General features: G+C 46.2%; 1 protein-coding gene across 1 annotated transcript in view; it reads right to left on the bottom strand.

Annotated features, from left to right (window-relative positions):
• Positions 1 to 16,749, bottom strand: part of CCZ1 (CCZ1 homolog, vacuolar protein trafficking and biogenesis associated) — a 34,026-nt gene that overhangs the window by 6,664 nt on the left and 10,613 nt on the right. The window contains exons 8-12 of the mRNA XM_049638918.1: positions 13,603 to 13,684; positions 11,600 to 11,661; positions 11,228 to 11,339; positions 5,128 to 5,161; positions 4,373 to 4,490 (exon numbers count right to left, since the gene is read on the bottom strand). Of these exons, the coding sequence (XP_049494875.1) occupies positions 4,373 to 4,490; positions 5,128 to 5,161; positions 11,228 to 11,339; positions 11,600 to 11,661; positions 13,603 to 13,684 (408 nt within the window). The remainder of the gene's footprint in view (positions 1 to 4,372; positions 4,491 to 5,127; positions 5,162 to 11,227; positions 11,340 to 11,599; positions 11,662 to 13,602; positions 13,685 to 16,749) is intronic.

The following is a 16,749-nucleotide window of genomic DNA, read 5'->3' as shown; positions in this document are numbered from 1 at the left end:
TATGTTTTCACTCACACGTGGATCCTGAGAAACTTAACAGAAGACCATGGGGGATGGGAATGGGGAAAAATAGTTATAAACAGAGAGGGAAGAAGGCAAACCATCAAAGACTCTTAAATACAGAAAACAAACGGAGGGTAGACAGCAGGGAGGGGGGAATGGGTGATGGGCACTGAGGAGGGCACTTGCTGGGATGAGCACTGGGTGCTGTATGGGAAGCGACGAACCACGGGAATCTACTCCCAAAACCAAGAGCACACTGTACACACTGTATGTTAGCCAATTTCATAATAAACTGTATTTTTTAAAAATTCCAGGTGAATTAGATTGAGACACAGAAGATAAAACCACAAAAGTCCCTGAGATAAAAATGGCACATTCTTAGGCTACTGGGGTGGAAAATCACAAGCATGACAGTGAAAACAGAAACCTAGAGGGAACGACTAATAAAAAATGACTACGTATAAACCCCAAACATATTATAACAAACAGTAAAACCAAAGTTAGAAAAACACATATGATATGACCGAAGGGTATTACGTTAAGAGCACTGACGTAGAAGAAAGGATACGAAGCGCTTCAGTGGGAAGAGCCAATGGACCCAGACTGGCAATTTGTGGAAGAGACAGAACCACCAACCTCGGCGTCACCTATCAGGCATCAAGACATGACACGGAGAACTAGGGCTGTAGCCCCTGTGGGAGGGGACTCACACTGTCACTATGCATTCCCTGTGCCCCAGACCTCCACTCCAGGGACAGGTCCTAAGAGGAGGAGTAGATGTCTGCACCAGACTGTTTAATGCAGAACCATGTTAATGCTAACAGCCAGAGGCAGACTGCCCATCGACTGGAACAGCGACTACACAGAACGCAAACCATCCAAGTAAGTACCGTGAAGCCACAGAGCAGAATAGGCAGATCCGTATTCGTTGGTTTAAAATGATGTTCATGCCACATAGTTTTTACAAGCTACAGATCTACAGCATGATCTATTTTTAAAAACCCATCAGTATAAAGGGGCATCTGGGTGGCTCAGTCAGTTGAGCGTCCAACTCTTGGTTTCGGCTCAGGTCATGATCTCATGGTTTGTGGGATCGAGCCCCCCTTTGGGCTCTGTGCTGACAACATGGAGCCTGCTTAGGATTCTCTCTCTCAAAATAAATAAACAAACATTTTTAAAAAACCCATCAGTGAAGAACACTATATATACCACTGTTTACGTATGTGTATGTACAAGTCTAAAAAGATACAATATTTACACTTTTGAATTTAAAAATAAGACCACAGGGCGCCTGGGTGGCTCAGTCGGTTGAGCGTCCGACTTCAGCTCAGGTCATGATCTCACAGTCTGTGAGTCCGAGACCCGCGTCGGGCTCTGGGCTGACAGCTCGGAGCCTGGAGCCTGCTTCAGATTCTGCGTCTCCCTCTCCCTCTGCCTCTCCCCTGCTCACGCTCTGTCTCTGTCTCTCAATAATAAATAAATGTTAAAAAATAAATAAAATAAAAATAAGGACATAAACTACTCTCAAAAAAAGAAAAGGTTTAAAATAATTGAACTCTAAGTCCTTGAGTAGGAAAAAGTTGAGGCATCATACAATAGAAACCAAAGACCAAACAAACCCACTTCATGCCATTCTGTAAAGGGGTGACCTCAATTTCACAAGGAACATTAAAAGCCGTAGCTTACGTGTAGGGATCTGACATTAAATATTACGCCCTGAGCTGGCCCTACGGGTGCTGTCCAGTGGGGGTGGGGCTGAGACAACAGGCGGGCACGGAGGCCCTGGCGCTGACCCGTCCTGCCGAGCGCAGCAGCCCCCCACCTCTCAGCAACTGTCTGGAGGGGCCGACGTGGGGGTCTTTTGCCTCCCTCAGGCCTCCCTCCCATTTCTCTGGGACGCGTCTCCCAGGTCCTGGGACTGGCATGTAAAACGGTTTGACCTGGGTCAGGAGGATTTCCAGGAGAAAAGCACAGTATCTTTTGTACTCGAAAGCATTTCCCTCTAGTCAGCTGATACTTATGGTTTGGCAGGTGAGAGCCGCTTACATATAAAATCTCAGATACATCCTGAAGGTCAACTTAAAAAACAATTTTTTTTTTTTTTAACGCTTATTTTTGAGAGAGAGAGAGAGGAGGAGCACGAGCAGGGGAGGCGAAGAGAGAGGGAGACAGAGGATCTGAAGCGGGTTCTGCGCTGACAGCAGAGAGCCCAATGCGGGGCTCAAACTTAGGAACCCGAGAGCCAAGAGATCACGACCTGAGCCGAAGTCGGACGCTTAGCCGACTGAGCCACCCAGGTGCCCCAAAATCAACTTTCAAAGTCAAAAACAATACGCTTCTGAGTCCCTGTGCTTCGGCGAAGCCTTAAATTGTATGCTTTACCGTCAAGTCTTCCAGGCGCCCCACCTTTCAGGGACTGCTAAGGCTACACAGTGGTTCTGTTAACTGTCAGAAACCGTCCTCCGTGACAGACGGAGCTGTGCCAAACCATACACGGCAAAGTGTTAACCGTGGAATCTACGTGGGGGGCTGTGTGTTCACGGAGTCATTTTTCCACCTTCCTATATCTGGAAATTTTCCTAATAAAATATCAGAGAGAAAACGGTTTCTAATGAAAATAGATAAGTAGATAATATCCAAGGCCCTGTCCCTTCTTGAAACTGTATCAATTTGGGGAAAAAAATCTTCCTTCCTTTAGCCCTTAAAAATTCCAGGTGAATTAAAGACCGAAACACAGAAGATAAAACCATGAAAGTTCTGGAGATAAAAGTGGCAGTTTTTTTTTTTTTTTTTTGGTTTTTGTTTTAAGAGAGAGGAACAGGGGGGGGGGAGGGGGGGGGGGGGGGGGGGGGGGGGGGGAGGGGGAGAGAGAGAGAGAGAGAGAGAGAGACAGAGAGAGAGAGAGAGAGAGAGAGAATCCCAAGCAGGCTCCACACTGTCAGCACACAGCCCCCACGTGGGGCTCAAATTCATCAACCATGAGATGGTGACTTGAGCCGAAATCAAAAGTTGGACTCTTAACCGACTGAGCCACCCAGGTGCCCCCCACAAATGGTATGTTTTTACGATACTGGGGTGGAAAGCCTCAGATATGACACTCAAGACAGGAATCTAATGGAAATGACTAGTAAAACGGACTACATACAAATCTCCAATTGTATATTATAAAACCCAGCAAAAGCAAAGTTAAAAAAGGGAAAAATGGGTGTGATTTCCGTACAACCCCGAGGCCAGTGGGACAGAAGGTGCCTGACGGCAGGACCACCTCCCATGTCTGTCACCGAGTTACTGCACATACGGCACGTGGGAAGCACAGGCAGACGTGCCCAGCAGTGTCCCCGGGTCTTGGGGAAGCAGGGAGCTTCACTTTCCCTCGCTCCACTCAACAGTTCGTCCTCGCACGGTACCAAACAGATCTGACTCCTGCTTCCTTCAGAAAAGACATCTGGCAGTTTCGTGGTGAAAACCTTAGACGATGAAGCAGCACTGAAAGACGGAGCGGGCAGGTGCGCTCACTTCTCGGCTTTATCTTTTCTCACGCCCAGTAAGCTGCGGCCGGGAACAATCCACACACAGACACGCAGCCCACGCACACCTCCACCTGCACCCTGCCTGGGACCTCTCCACAGGCTGGTGCTTACGTAAGACCACACCCAGCAGGAGATCACCGTAAACACAGGTTATACGTAAATTCACATGTTAGTAACTTCTCAAAATACGGACGCCCATATGAAGAGGGCTTTTATTTCTCAAAGTACTTCCCCTGTGCTCACTTCATCTTTCCAGCAATCTGACTTTACACTAAGAGAGGAGGAGGAGGTTCAAGGACTCTCCAGTGTTCTCAGAACCAATGGGAGTTTAACGTGAGTCTCCCGATACTCGAGCAAGGGCCCTGCAAGGCACCAGACTCAGGCCCAGCGCCCTAAGGGCCCACATCACACCTACCTTCACCCCACACATTTGTGCACAAGAGGCAAAGTGCTTTCTGTCCCCAAGAGGCAAAACCCTGCTGGTTACCACTGCTAGTGTGAATTTCACAACTGGGCTGGTCAAGGGGGATGTGAGGGGTCCTCACGAGGTCCAGCCCACAGGCACAGCCAACACACCGAACCCCGTAGTTTACGCCACAGTCAGGGGAGAGTTGAGGGAACGTGTCCACAGAAGACTCAGCCCCACCCCCCATCGTGGAGGAGGAAAACTCAGGAACAGTTCTCCAGGGAGCTTTTCAGACAGGAGTGAACCACACATTTTTCTCTGGATTCAGAAAAAACACCGTTGATAATACCATCCATATTCTTATATAAAAACTACCCTTATTCTTCCCAAACCAGTTAAGTGCTAGAAAGTAAACACGAAGCAAAGTACAAACCCAGACATTCTTTTGTTGATGTTAAACTGCTCACAAATGTCAGATGCCAGCACTGTGAGCTGGGGCCCAACAATGCTGTCCAGTCTTCGGCAAAAATCCAACGTGGGCTGTACAGAGGCTAACGAGTAATTTAAAAAATAGTGTTATAATTCTTTGCGTTGAAAAGGTCAATATTCATCTAACTGTCTTAATTATAGTATTCCAATGAATACGCTTCTGATCTGGAAAATCAAACAATTAAATGACTGGATCTCCCCCCCACCCCAATAGAAGAGAAAAAGAACAGTCAAAATCAGTTATATTTAAGGAGAGAAGGAGTCAAAGACTTGTCTCACTGTGAATATCGATTTCAGCACACCCTGTGGGGCTGGCTGTAAATGGGTGGCCTACCCCAAGTAGGCCTAAGAAGGTCAAATAGTTAAACACGACGGGGCTCTCATGGGCCAGGTGCCGTCTGGTGCTTTACCAACATTACCTCATCGAATCCCCAAAGCCCTTTGCAAAAGGTCCTCTTGTGACATTTCACAGGCAGGAGGCACAGAAAGGTGCCCAGGGCCAGCTGCTAGGAAGCAGGGAGGCTAGGATGTTAAATATATGAATGAGAGCTCATCACCACGGCAGAGATCACAGAGGTGAGCCATGCTCACAAGGGCCTCTGTGACGGCATGGTTATTGTTTAGGAAGAGGACACGGCAAATTGTAAAGAGAAAAGGCTTATCTACTCGGGCTCAAGTCAGATACAGGTGGGTACCTACCATCAATCATAAAGCACACGGCTGCACTCATGGCCTGGGAAGAGAAAACAAGCCAAAGATTACAAAATGGCACCAAAAAGGTCTCTGATAACCAAACGCAGTGGCCCTGCCTGAATTTGCAATTAAATCACCTTTTTTCTTTTTTTTTTTTCGGTCAACTGGAGAAATGTGGACACGGAGTGCCTATCGGGGACGCTAAGGAAGTGTCGTTGATTCTGTCAGCTGTGCTGGTGGTTATGTGAAAACAGACGCCTTTATTAGAGCCAACTGAAGCCTTTATGAGTGAAATGACATGATCTAACATGCTCTAGCAAAAAACACACAGAGGAAACAGATGAGAGATTAGCATGCCGTTCATTCAATTAAGCTGTGTGATGGGCGCCTGGGGATTCATTATTCTAGTGTCTCTCTATTTTTGCGTATGTTTGAAAATTTTCATGAACAGTTAAAAAAACCCCTAGCAAATGAATGTCTCCTTGTCTCCCTTCTGATCACAGCAAATGTTACAGTTACGACGTTGGCTACAGGAGCCAGACCAGGAATCAACCCAAAATGTTTCCATTTTTCAGTATACAGTGTATACACAGTACACAGAACCTACGGCTTCATGGGAAAAAGCCACAGAGATCCTCCGGAGGCCCACTCCTCTAGGCAGCCACTTCTGACCGTTTTAAATACCAAGGCTCTACCACTGTGACCTTCAGATGCCACACTGATTCCCTACTCGTACCATGACACAAGTGACCCTTCACCAGCCTTCCTCTTCTTCCCTGTCGTTCGGAGCACTCCAGTTTGTCCACTGGCCACCTTACGGTCCCAAATGGCCCATTTCTCACACCACAGCCCCAGGCATGAGCTCCTAGATTGCCATTTATCATTTTAAAAATTCATTTGGGGCGGGGGGTGAGCATGAGCCGGGGAGGGGCAGAAAAAGAGGGAGAATCCCAAGCTGGATTCATGTTGCCAGCACAGAGCCTGACACGGGACTCAATCTCATGAACCATTAGATCATGACCTGAGCTGAAGCCGGATGCTTAACCGACTGAGCCACCCAGGCGCCTGGATTGCTGCTTTTTAAACGAGGACACTTAACCTTCCCCCATCTCTGCACCCCTCTCCACATCCACTTCCCCACCTCCAGCAGCTGTGACTTTATTTTCACACACTCACACTTGAGAACGTCTGCACTACTTTGTAACTGAATCACAATTATCACCTGCCTATAAACAGGCTGCAAAACTGGGGGCTCACAGGCGAGTTCCATCCAACAGGTGTTTCTTCCTGGGTAATTCTGACTTCGATGCCAACTAATTTTCTACCAAAATTCCACCATCCAGCCTCTCCTGAAATATCAGCCAACCCGGGACCACTAGCTGTGCATTTCCAAAGTGCTACCTAGCGGACGTGAGTGGCCTCTGGCCTCCTTGCGACACGTAGGACTCTGTTTCACAAAACCCTCCATCCTGAAGCCCCGTTCACTTCAGGGCTAATGGAACCCATCTGCAGGGTCCCTGCGGGGATGTGCATGTGTGACCCCTCATGGGCTGACTTTTTAAATGTGCCTTTCAAGACTCCGTTTAAAAACCTGAACTCTGACTACACAGAAAAGCACAGAGAATGGCACGATGAACCCAATAGACCATCACTTTCCCAACAACTGTCAGCTGACGGACTGTCCTGCCCACCCTCCCCGCCTGCCACATGTTCATCTCAGACACCACATCAGTTACTCCAGACACAGACTAGTAGGTATCTACAGAGAACCAGGACTCGGGAGCACATCCAAAATGAAGGCATGAGGAGGTCCACACTCTCTCTTCAAACACCATAATTGGAGGAAATTATAAAAAACAGTAATTTAAATTTCCAGAGGGAAACTGTTCTAAGGGCAAACGGCAAATGGAGGTCTGTTTCTTCAAGAAAATCTACTGAGTCCGAGTATTAACTTCAGAGCCGTCAACACATATACTAAAAAGAAAAAAGATCTCAAATCAAGAACTTCAACTTCCATCCTCAGATTTTGGAAAAAAGAAGAGCAAAGTAAACCTAAAGCAAGCAGAAGGAAGAAGAGAATGAAGATTAGAGCAGAAATAAATGAAAGAGAATAGAAAAATAATAGGAAAAATACCAAAAGTTGGTTTTCTGAAAAGATGAGCAAAACTGAAAAACCTTCAGCTCGATCAGCTAGACCAAGTGAAAAGATGTAAACCACTAAACGAGCAACTGAAGAGGGGACATCACTACCGACTTATAGGGGAAAATAAGATTCTTAAGGCTTTAAAACTATGAAACATTCTATGTGAACAAACTGAAAAACAAGCAACATGAACAGATTCCTAGTAGGACATAAGCAACTGAAACAGACTCAAGAAGAAAGACAATAAAACCTGTAACAAGTACAGAGGCTAATAATTTTAAAACTTCCAACAAAGAAAAGCCCAGATGTAGATGGTCTACCATGACCAAATACTCAAAGAACCAACAGTAGTTTTTCAAAGTCTTCCAAAAAACAGGAGAGGAGGAAACACTTCCCAGCTTATCCGGAGGCCAATTCTACCCTGATAGCAAGCAAAGCCAGACGACGATTCAAAAGGAAAGAAAAACCACAGGCCAACATCCCTTCGGGTCCTGAGCCCACCCGGCATCAGTGGACCTCTGGAGGCCAGTGACTCTGGCGGTCAGCTGAATATGCGTGGCCAACGCCCATTAAACACTCTGGACATCGAGGCCCATCAAGCTTCCCTGGATGACAATTCTGCACACACATCACACGTCACCGCTGGCAGTAACAGGCCCTGCGCTGTCTGCACGGTTCCACCGCGAGAGGACAACTGGAAGCTTGCGCCCAGTGCCTCCTGGATCCTGCCCCGTGTGCCTCTTCCTCGGGCTGTCCTTCACCCATACTCCTTTGCTGTCATTAACTTTAACTGGGAGTGCACCGGCCACTCCGGGTCCTGTGAGTGCCTCTAGCGAACTCCGGGCCTGACAGTGGTCCTGGGGGCTCCCGAGCCAGCAGTGTGTGTCCGAAGTGAGGGTGGTCCTGGGGACCCCTGCACTGTGCGGTCAGAAACGACTGAACTGAATACATTAAAGAGGCAAACTATATGGTATGTGAACTACAACTCGATAAAGCTGTTTTGAGGAAAAGAGAACACTGTGAAATAACTGTGATGTCCTCTCACCACATTTAAAATTCTATCTATTGATTTGACTCTAAAAATGGAAATCCAATAAGAGACTGTACCAGGGTATTTCTTCCATTAGGGTTCAAAGTCATTACCCTGAGTCACTCAGAGGAGAATGATTTTAAGTGTGACAGAGAGGCGGGCCCTTCCCTACCCCCATATGCCACACTTCACTTCGGTTCATTTTCAGACACATCTGTTTGTTTGTCTTCCCTGGAATTCTCTCCTTCTGGGCCCCTCCTTCTGACACCCAACACTTAATCAAATCTCTTAGTCCTGCTATGTCATGAACTCAATACCTTTTTGTTCTGGAGCCCCTGTACCCAGGACAGAGCCCCCTTTCCTCTGACTGAAGGAAGGACACATGGGGTAACCTTCCTGAAACTTTGCATGTTTAAGAACATCCTTCTTCAAGGTCACTTGTGATGGATAGTTTGGCTCAGCAAAGAAATCTACACTGAAAACCATTTTCTCTCAGAACTTCTCAAATGACTTGATTTTCCTTCTGGAAGCTTCTAGGATCTTTACACTTCTGAAACTGCCCATTGTATGGGTAGAAATACGTCTTTTTGGTTCACCGTGCAAGACATTCAGTGGGCCTTTTCGGTCCAGCAAATGTGTACCTCTTAAGCAAAAGGTGTCCCCATAACCACTTTGTTGCTCTCCTCTCCTCCACATTGTGAATCACATGTTGAAATTCTCCTCTCCCATTGTTCTTCTGTAGTTTCATCTCATATCCTTTCATCTCATGCTCCAGGCAAGACAATTCATCTTTAACCCTTACAATGAAGTTCTGTCAAAAATTACAATTTTGGGGGACAGGGGCTGAAAAGGTTGTTGTTTAATGGGTACAGAATTTGTGTTGAAGGAAAGTTCCGGAAACAGTGATGATGGCTGCACAACAGCGTGAATGTAGTGATGTCACTGAGCTGTACACTTAAAGATGGTTAAAACGGCAGGGTACCTGGGTAGCCGAGTCGGTTAAGTGTCCGACTATTGATTTCGGCTGAGGTCACGATCTCACAAGTTTGAGACCAAGCCCCACATCAGGCTCCGTGCTAAGCATGGACACTGCCTGGCATTCTCTCTCTCCCTCTCTCTGCCCCTCCCCGGCTCACACTTTCTCTCTCAAAATAGACATTAAAGGGAAGAGGGTTAAAATGGCAAATTTCATGCCACGTCCATCTTGCTCCAGTCGATACGCTTAGGAACTGTATTTTCAGTTAAGCCTAGTTTACGCTCGTTCACGCTCACCCGGACTCTTTCGTGTCTTCCTGGTTCTGTTTTATAGATACACTTCTCTAATCTCTGGACGCAAACTTTTTCAAGTTCTCTCTGTTCCCAGAGTCATTTTTGTTTCTCTCAGGACCTACAGTTTTGTTTTTCCAAACATGCTGAAGGATGAGGGAGTGCGTGGCCAAGCAGGGAGGGGGGCTTTGCTCTGGGGACAGGACGAGGGCAGCAGTCACACGGGTGCCCGGGGACGCCACATGCTCCCAGGTGCTCACGCCCACACCGGCCGCTCTAGGGCTCCCCCGATCGTTCTTCTTTAAAAGGACCCTCGACTTTCACCCGGGGATGGGTGTCAGCTGCCTGTGTGCAAGCACAGGAAAAGGGGTGGCCGGCCGATTTATATACATTTCACCTACTCCCCTTCTTTCCAAGCTCACGTCCCCCTTCCGACTCCTCAGGTGTCCCCCCAAGCCGGGAGCTTCTCTGGGCTTCTGGGGGGCGGGTGGGCTCTTGCCCGAGCACACTCCCTCCACTCATGTCCTCGGGCAGACTTCCTCCACCAGCACCACACTTACACCCCCTTTCTGCCTTCCAGGGAGAGACAGCCCCCTCGTGCTCTGATGTGCACTCCCCCCTGCGCTCTTACAACATCATTTCTAGGCCTTTACAAGTTGAAACATAATTGTACTCTCAGGTGGGGAAGAAGATAAACATACATGCTTAGCTTTCTTTCTTGAACCAAAACCACCTTTAAAAAAATCCAGCTTCTGGGACACCTGGGTGGCTCAGTCGGTTAAGCGTCCGACTTCGGCTCCGGTCACAATCTTGGGGTCCGTGAGTTCGAGCCCCGCGTCGGGCTCTGTGCTGCCAGCTCAGAGCCTGGAGCCTGTTTCGGATTCTGTGTCTCCCTCTCTCTGCGACCCTCCCCCATTCACGCTCTGTCTCTGTCTCAAAAATAAATAAAATAAACTTTAAAAAAATCCAGCTTCTAACAATGGGGCACCTGGGTGGCTCAGCTGGTTAAGCTTCCGACTCTTGATTTCAGCTCAGGTCATGATCTTGCGGTTCGTCGGTTCGAGCCCTGCATCGTGCTCTGCGCTGACAGGACAGAGCGAGCCTGCTGGGGAATTCTCTTTCTCCCCCTCTCTCCTTAGCCCTCCCCCGCTCTCTCACGTGCGCTCGCTCTCTTTCTCTCGCTCTCTCTCATAACAAAGAAATGAACTTAAACAAAAAAACAACCTAACAAGATGATACCCTGAAACAAACGGACACTAGGTTATAGAATCAGCAAGTCCTCGGCTTTCAAATCTGCAAAAGCAGAATTCACTGAGGCATAGCCAGGCCCACACCAGAAGGCACCGGACTACCAGGTAACACAACCTTTGGTGGCCTCTGGTTTGTGAGCGCCCGGGACTTCAAACCCTGGTGAGCCAGAACAGTATTTGAATACAGATACAGTATCTGTCACTCTGATTCTTTCGCTAATAACAAAAGTACTGAAAAGGAGCTGAAAATAAGCCCACTGTTCTAGAGGAGCACTCATTGTGAGTTATACAGTGATTAGAACTCTCAACTTTTGTTCCGAGAAATAACGAAGAGGTATGCACACACTTGTGTACACAACGCAAGAAGGATTTACTTTTCGCGTTAATCTGCGACAGTGGAGGGAAAACAGTTGTTACCTTATAAACGATTAAATGCAGGGCTTCATACGTGTCGTCCGTATTTACAAAAATCTTGGGGAATCTGCATTTTGCTTCTGGATCATTTAGGTTCAAGGGTCCAGTAAGAAATCTGCAAAGTAAGCACGGAAATGACTCCATTCAATTAGGTAAAGTACAAACAGAAATATATTCCTACTTAATATATATTCATTTTGGGGGGAAGACACCAAATCAGAATACGATAAAGTTTTAACTCACTGGAGACATCAGAATTTCCTTTGCTGATTATTGCCAATAAACAGCACAAAGGTAATTCAGTATTGATGATTTTATCTTTACCAAAAGAGATCATAAAATCTAATACTGTTTTTCAGAGAACACAAGTTTTACCTTCCATAATGTTGAAGATTTCCGGGCATCTCTGCCCTTATTGGAGAATCTCTTCCCGCCAACTGTAAACAAATACAATGTTCAGAAATGACTTCTTAGATATTCCTGCTTTTAAAGCTTTGAAAACAGCACTCATATCTACTAGTTGGCTCCAGACCATTTTTCTGTATCATTCTCTCCTCTTATCCCACCAAAAAGAGAGAGGAAGGATTACAGAGGAAAGAAGGCACTGATATGAAGCAGAACCATCATAACTTGATAACCTCAACTCCATACACTGACTTAGTCCCTTTTATGCCAGTAACCAGAATCTCCCACGGGGTTAACAGATGCTAGGCGATGACCACCTCATAGGACCCCTAGAGAGAACACACTCTTCCTATCTCCTCGTCGTGGAAACTCAAGTTAGTACAAGTTCACCAAGGCACACAGGTCCTACATGGCAGAGCCAGGCATTGACCGCAAGCCTCTGTGACATCAAAGCCCCTGCCTCGGCCAGGACGTCACGCCCCCTCGTGGATCTGGATGTGGAGCACACTCCTGACATTCTTTCTCTGAAGATGTACTGCTTTCAACACACGTAGGAAAAGGAAAAAAAATCCAAGTCGTGTTAGCTAAAACTTGTTACTCTAAAAGTTTTGACATTCTTTCAGTCTGTATAAAGTTTTAGCATAGAGGTCCCCTCCGCAAAGATTGAAAAACATTCTAAATGCAACAGTAAAAACATAGCTCCAACTCTCCCACGTGCGGTGGTCATGAGACAAGACCTCATGCATCCACACTCACGTTGCCACGTTGTGTACTGTGGCTTCCTATTTTGTAAGCCTGGCTCCTTGGACTTATCATCAAGCACCAAACAGAGTTCCCTGTTGCAGCAGTGGCACGGTCACACGTGGAAAAGCCTCCCGACGGTGTGCATGTAAGCAGCTAATTTAGCATCAGGAAGACCCTGAGATCAAGTCCTGGCCCTGCCACTTACTAGCTAGTTACTCCGGGCACATCACCGAAGCCCCCTAAGCTGGAGCATCCAACATGTAAGATGGGCCTCAGGATGCAGGAGATCGTTCACGTTTGCTGGTCGCTCGGTTCGGTGTCTGGTATGTGGTACGTTCTCAAGAAACACGAGTCACTGCACTCAAACCGCCTGGAAAGGGACTAAGTACAGGACTAGGTCCTTCTCAGAACCTTCCTTTCAATTTCTTTTTCTTTTCCTTTTTTTTCTTAAGTAAGCTTCACAACACGGGGCTTGAACTCACGACTCTGAGATGGAGACCTGAGCGGATATTGAGTGGGACGCTGAACCGACTGAGCCACCCAGGGGCCTATCAATTTCCTACCAAAGTCATTTTCTTCCTGTTGTTGAACTCACAGTCTTAGAGGGAGGGCAAGGACAGGGCAAGCACATGTATGCACCTGAGCCAAAATGGTTTCTGGGCTACAAGTATTTTTCATCTTCAACCCGAGGAGAGCTGCAGAAGGGCACTCTGGGGAGAAGGCTGCAGCATTACTTACTGGTCTCTGCATAAAACTGGGAAGTACAGAACCACAGTGGAGAAGCCAGGCAGGCAACAGAACAGCCACTCAATGACACCTCACGTTGGTAACGACAAGGCTACAGGATTAACCTTTGTTCTGTCAAAGATCCTGGGTGTTTTCAAGTTCCCAGAACCCTACCTAAAATCCCAGCTTTTCCTCCGCTCAATGAATTGCTCCTCTTAAGAACAGACCTTTCTATTGCATTTGAACCTAACAAAACCAAGAGGTGGCATATGTGGTTTTCTGGGCTAATGAATACACAACCAAATACTTATCATACCAGCAACGTAAAACACAGATCAGAACTGCCCCACCCACCACCGTGTTACTCCGCCCTCCTCCCCAGCCCCCCAGCCCGGGCGCGCAGGTGTGCGGGGGTGTGTGCGTGTGTATACATACAGGATACACACACATAGAGACGGGGGTGGGTTGGGGAGCGGGGGAGAGAGACTAGTACCCGGCCATACCTCAGGTTCAATATGCCTTGGAAATAGAGATGTGGTGAGGTATTTGTATAAAATTCTCATGTCATCTTGCTCTAACCCACTCCTGAAACATCAGAAAAGCACGGTGTTAAAAGCCTGGAACTGGTCTTCCGTCTTCCTATGGCTCTGATTGTAACAAAGCTCCTCTTTTCCTCGTTTCCATTTTATCAAGATGCTGTCTCTTTGTCAAGTTCCAGAAGGGAATGGATTCAACTAGTCTGGCACCGGCAGTTATCCTGACCTGGCAAAGGCTACTACTGTGCCATCCTGTACTCCACGTGCCATTTTAACAAAAAGCCACCAGTCTGATTTGATGGGACTTGATTCTCTCCTTGAATCCCATGGAGGATTCCTCAGGGAGCATTAACGACCACAACGCTCCACTTTGGGCCGCCGAGTCCCCTCCGCTTTCTAGGCCACGCGGAAATGCATATGCCATGGCCCAGCCTCCCGGCAAATACTGGCATGCTGTAGACGGGGGATGTGCTCCCGCCGGGTCTCAGAAACATACGAGGATTTTAATTCTATGATTTCCGTGTAGGCAGAAAGGAGCAAGACAAAGAAAGAAACTTTCAGGCAGATCTAATCTGACATGAGGCGAGAATAAGCATGTGGAAACGGGTGCGGAGACACTAGCAGGCATCAGACCCTGTCTGAAATCATGTGTCTAGGTAGGGGTATAAACACGATGAGGAGTCTGTCTGGGGTTTTTTCTCTTCAAGAGGACAGAAAAAAAAAAAAAAAAATCCTGCGCTAAGATCCAACTCTATATAAATCAAGCCTCTACAGCACATTCCAGAGGCTTGGTCTGCTTTTCCCAGAAAGACCATCTGTTAGAAAAATCTGGCTTGTCCTGGCAAATACATGCTGTTCCCTTACTGAGACTGTTCCGAGGCTGTCTCACCTTTTCCTCTTCCTATGCCACCCTCTTCCTTCCAGGTTCAATTTTCAAAAGGTCTGGTCCACAGCTGAAAGTGTAAGGGGGCTCTAGCCCCTTAAGCAGGTTTGTTCTGTTTTCCACCAAGCAGAACCTTTAAGGTTTGTCCTAGGACAACCCTAACTCTCCAACTCTCACGCAGCCAAACGAGGCAGACCAAATTTCCAAATCAAACGTGTGAAGTCACCTACTCTTTCGTTTTGCAGGAGAAAAAAAAAAAAAAAACTCAGGTAAGGGGAGAGAAAGAGAAAAAGGAAAACAAAACAGATTCTGGATGTTACGATCCTTTCAAGACAGGAGTCAGAAGTGCTGGTGGGGCAGGGTCGTCGATGGTCAAGTAGAAGAGATCATCACGTGAAGCACTATGTTCTGGGCCATTTCTAGCACTGCCACTAACAGCAGCTACTGGGCCCATCTGGCCACTGAACACTTGAAATGTGGCTGGTTGCGGTAAGTGCTAAAACACACGCTAGAGTTTTAAGATTTAGCACCAAAAAAAAAAAAAAAAAGTCATTAATAATTTATGTTTTTACAAGTGGAAATAAATAAGCTTAGAAATACTGGGCTAAAATATTAATTTCACCAGCCTTTTTTTTTTTCAACACAGCTACTGGGAAACTTAAAATAATACACGTGGCTTGACCCCTATTCATTCTGGATGGTGCTATTCTAGGCCACAGGGCGCAAAGTAGAAAAAACCCCGTAAGAAGAAATGGAAGAAAACACTACTTAACTGCTTCCTATGTGTGCCACGTTAGGGCTTGGTTTTTATCACTTAAGACTCAATGCTAGGCACTAAATACTTTGGTGGTGGCTTTCTGGATTGAAAACTTAAAAAGAAAAATACTAAGTTGCAGCCAGCTGTCCCAAGCACAAAACCCGAAGCAGACAATTCCTGCTTTGCCTGCACTAAGGCCTGCCCTAGTGGTAGGATCTCCGTTAGCAACCCTCTCTCCAGTGTTTGCCACCCAGCCCTTCTTCTGCTCCCCTAAGAAATAAAACGCAAAATACAAATACAGATACAAAAATAAATGAAGTAATAATGCATTATAGAGGATGTTACTACTGGGGAACAGTTTTTAGGAAAAAAAATAACAGTTAAAAAAAATCAAAAAGTTCCTTCCTTAACACAAATAAGCAAACAGATAATACATAAAACAAAAAATTCCTGCACTGGCAGGTCCAAATGATTCAGGATTCTATCAATGGCTCACATCAAACAGGAAACAGACTGCTCATGTTTAGACGTAAAGGTGTTCCTTCAAAGTCTCTCAAATATACTTATTTAATATGAATAATTAAAAAAAAATTAAAGTCTGTTTATTTTGAGAGAGAGACAAAGAGAACATGAGTGGGAGAGGATCAAAGAGAGAGAGGGAGAGAGAGAATCCCAAGCAGGCTCAATGCTGTCAGCAATGAGCCCAACACAGGGCTTGATCTCACGAACCGTGAGATCATGACCTGAGCCAAAATCAAGAGGTGGACGCTTAACCGACTGAGCCACTCAGGCATCCCATTATAATTTTTTTTCTTAAAAAACAAAACAAAACAAACAAAAAAACACAAACTTTTCTTCAGCTTAAATGTCAACTGATCCACTTGTGTGCAATGCAAAATCCTTTCCATCAGGATCAGTTTAGTCTACAATATGGACTACATTAGTGTCGCGTATTAAATGTAAAATAATCTAGTCCAGATTATGCTCAACTTTGATTAACTTAAGTATCTAAAGCAGTTATTCATAAAAGCATTAACCTCTGGAAACTAAATCCATTCACTAAAAAGAAAATACTCTCAAAAAATAGGCCAAGGGGGGTGCCTGGGTGGCTCAGTTGGTCAGACGACCGACTTCAGCTAGGGTCATGATCTTGCAGTTTTTTAATTAGAGCCCCATGTCAGGCTCTGTGCTGACAGCTCAGAGCCTGGAGCCTAATTCAGATTCTGTGTCTCCCCCTCTCTCTACCCCTCCCCTGCTCACACTCTGGGTCTGTCTCTCAATAATAAATACACATTAAAAAAATCTTTTTTAATAAAAAAAAAAAAAAAAAAAACAGGCCAAGAAAAAGCAAAATAAAACAAAACAGTCCAAGAACTCTGGACAAGAAAGCTGAATGACCTCCTACCAAAGAGCAGTAATGTCGAATGCTATCATGGCCACTGTAAAACCAAATCCATCCATGAAATGCAACACA

This window comes from Panthera uncia, chromosome E3 (genome assembly GCF_023721935.1).
Source record: "Panthera uncia isolate 11264 chromosome E3, Puncia_PCG_1.0, whole genome shotgun sequence".
Taxonomy (NCBI): Eukaryota; Metazoa; Chordata; class Mammalia; order Carnivora; family Felidae; genus Panthera; species Panthera uncia.
This window is presented reverse-complemented; position numbering and strand designations above follow the sequence as displayed.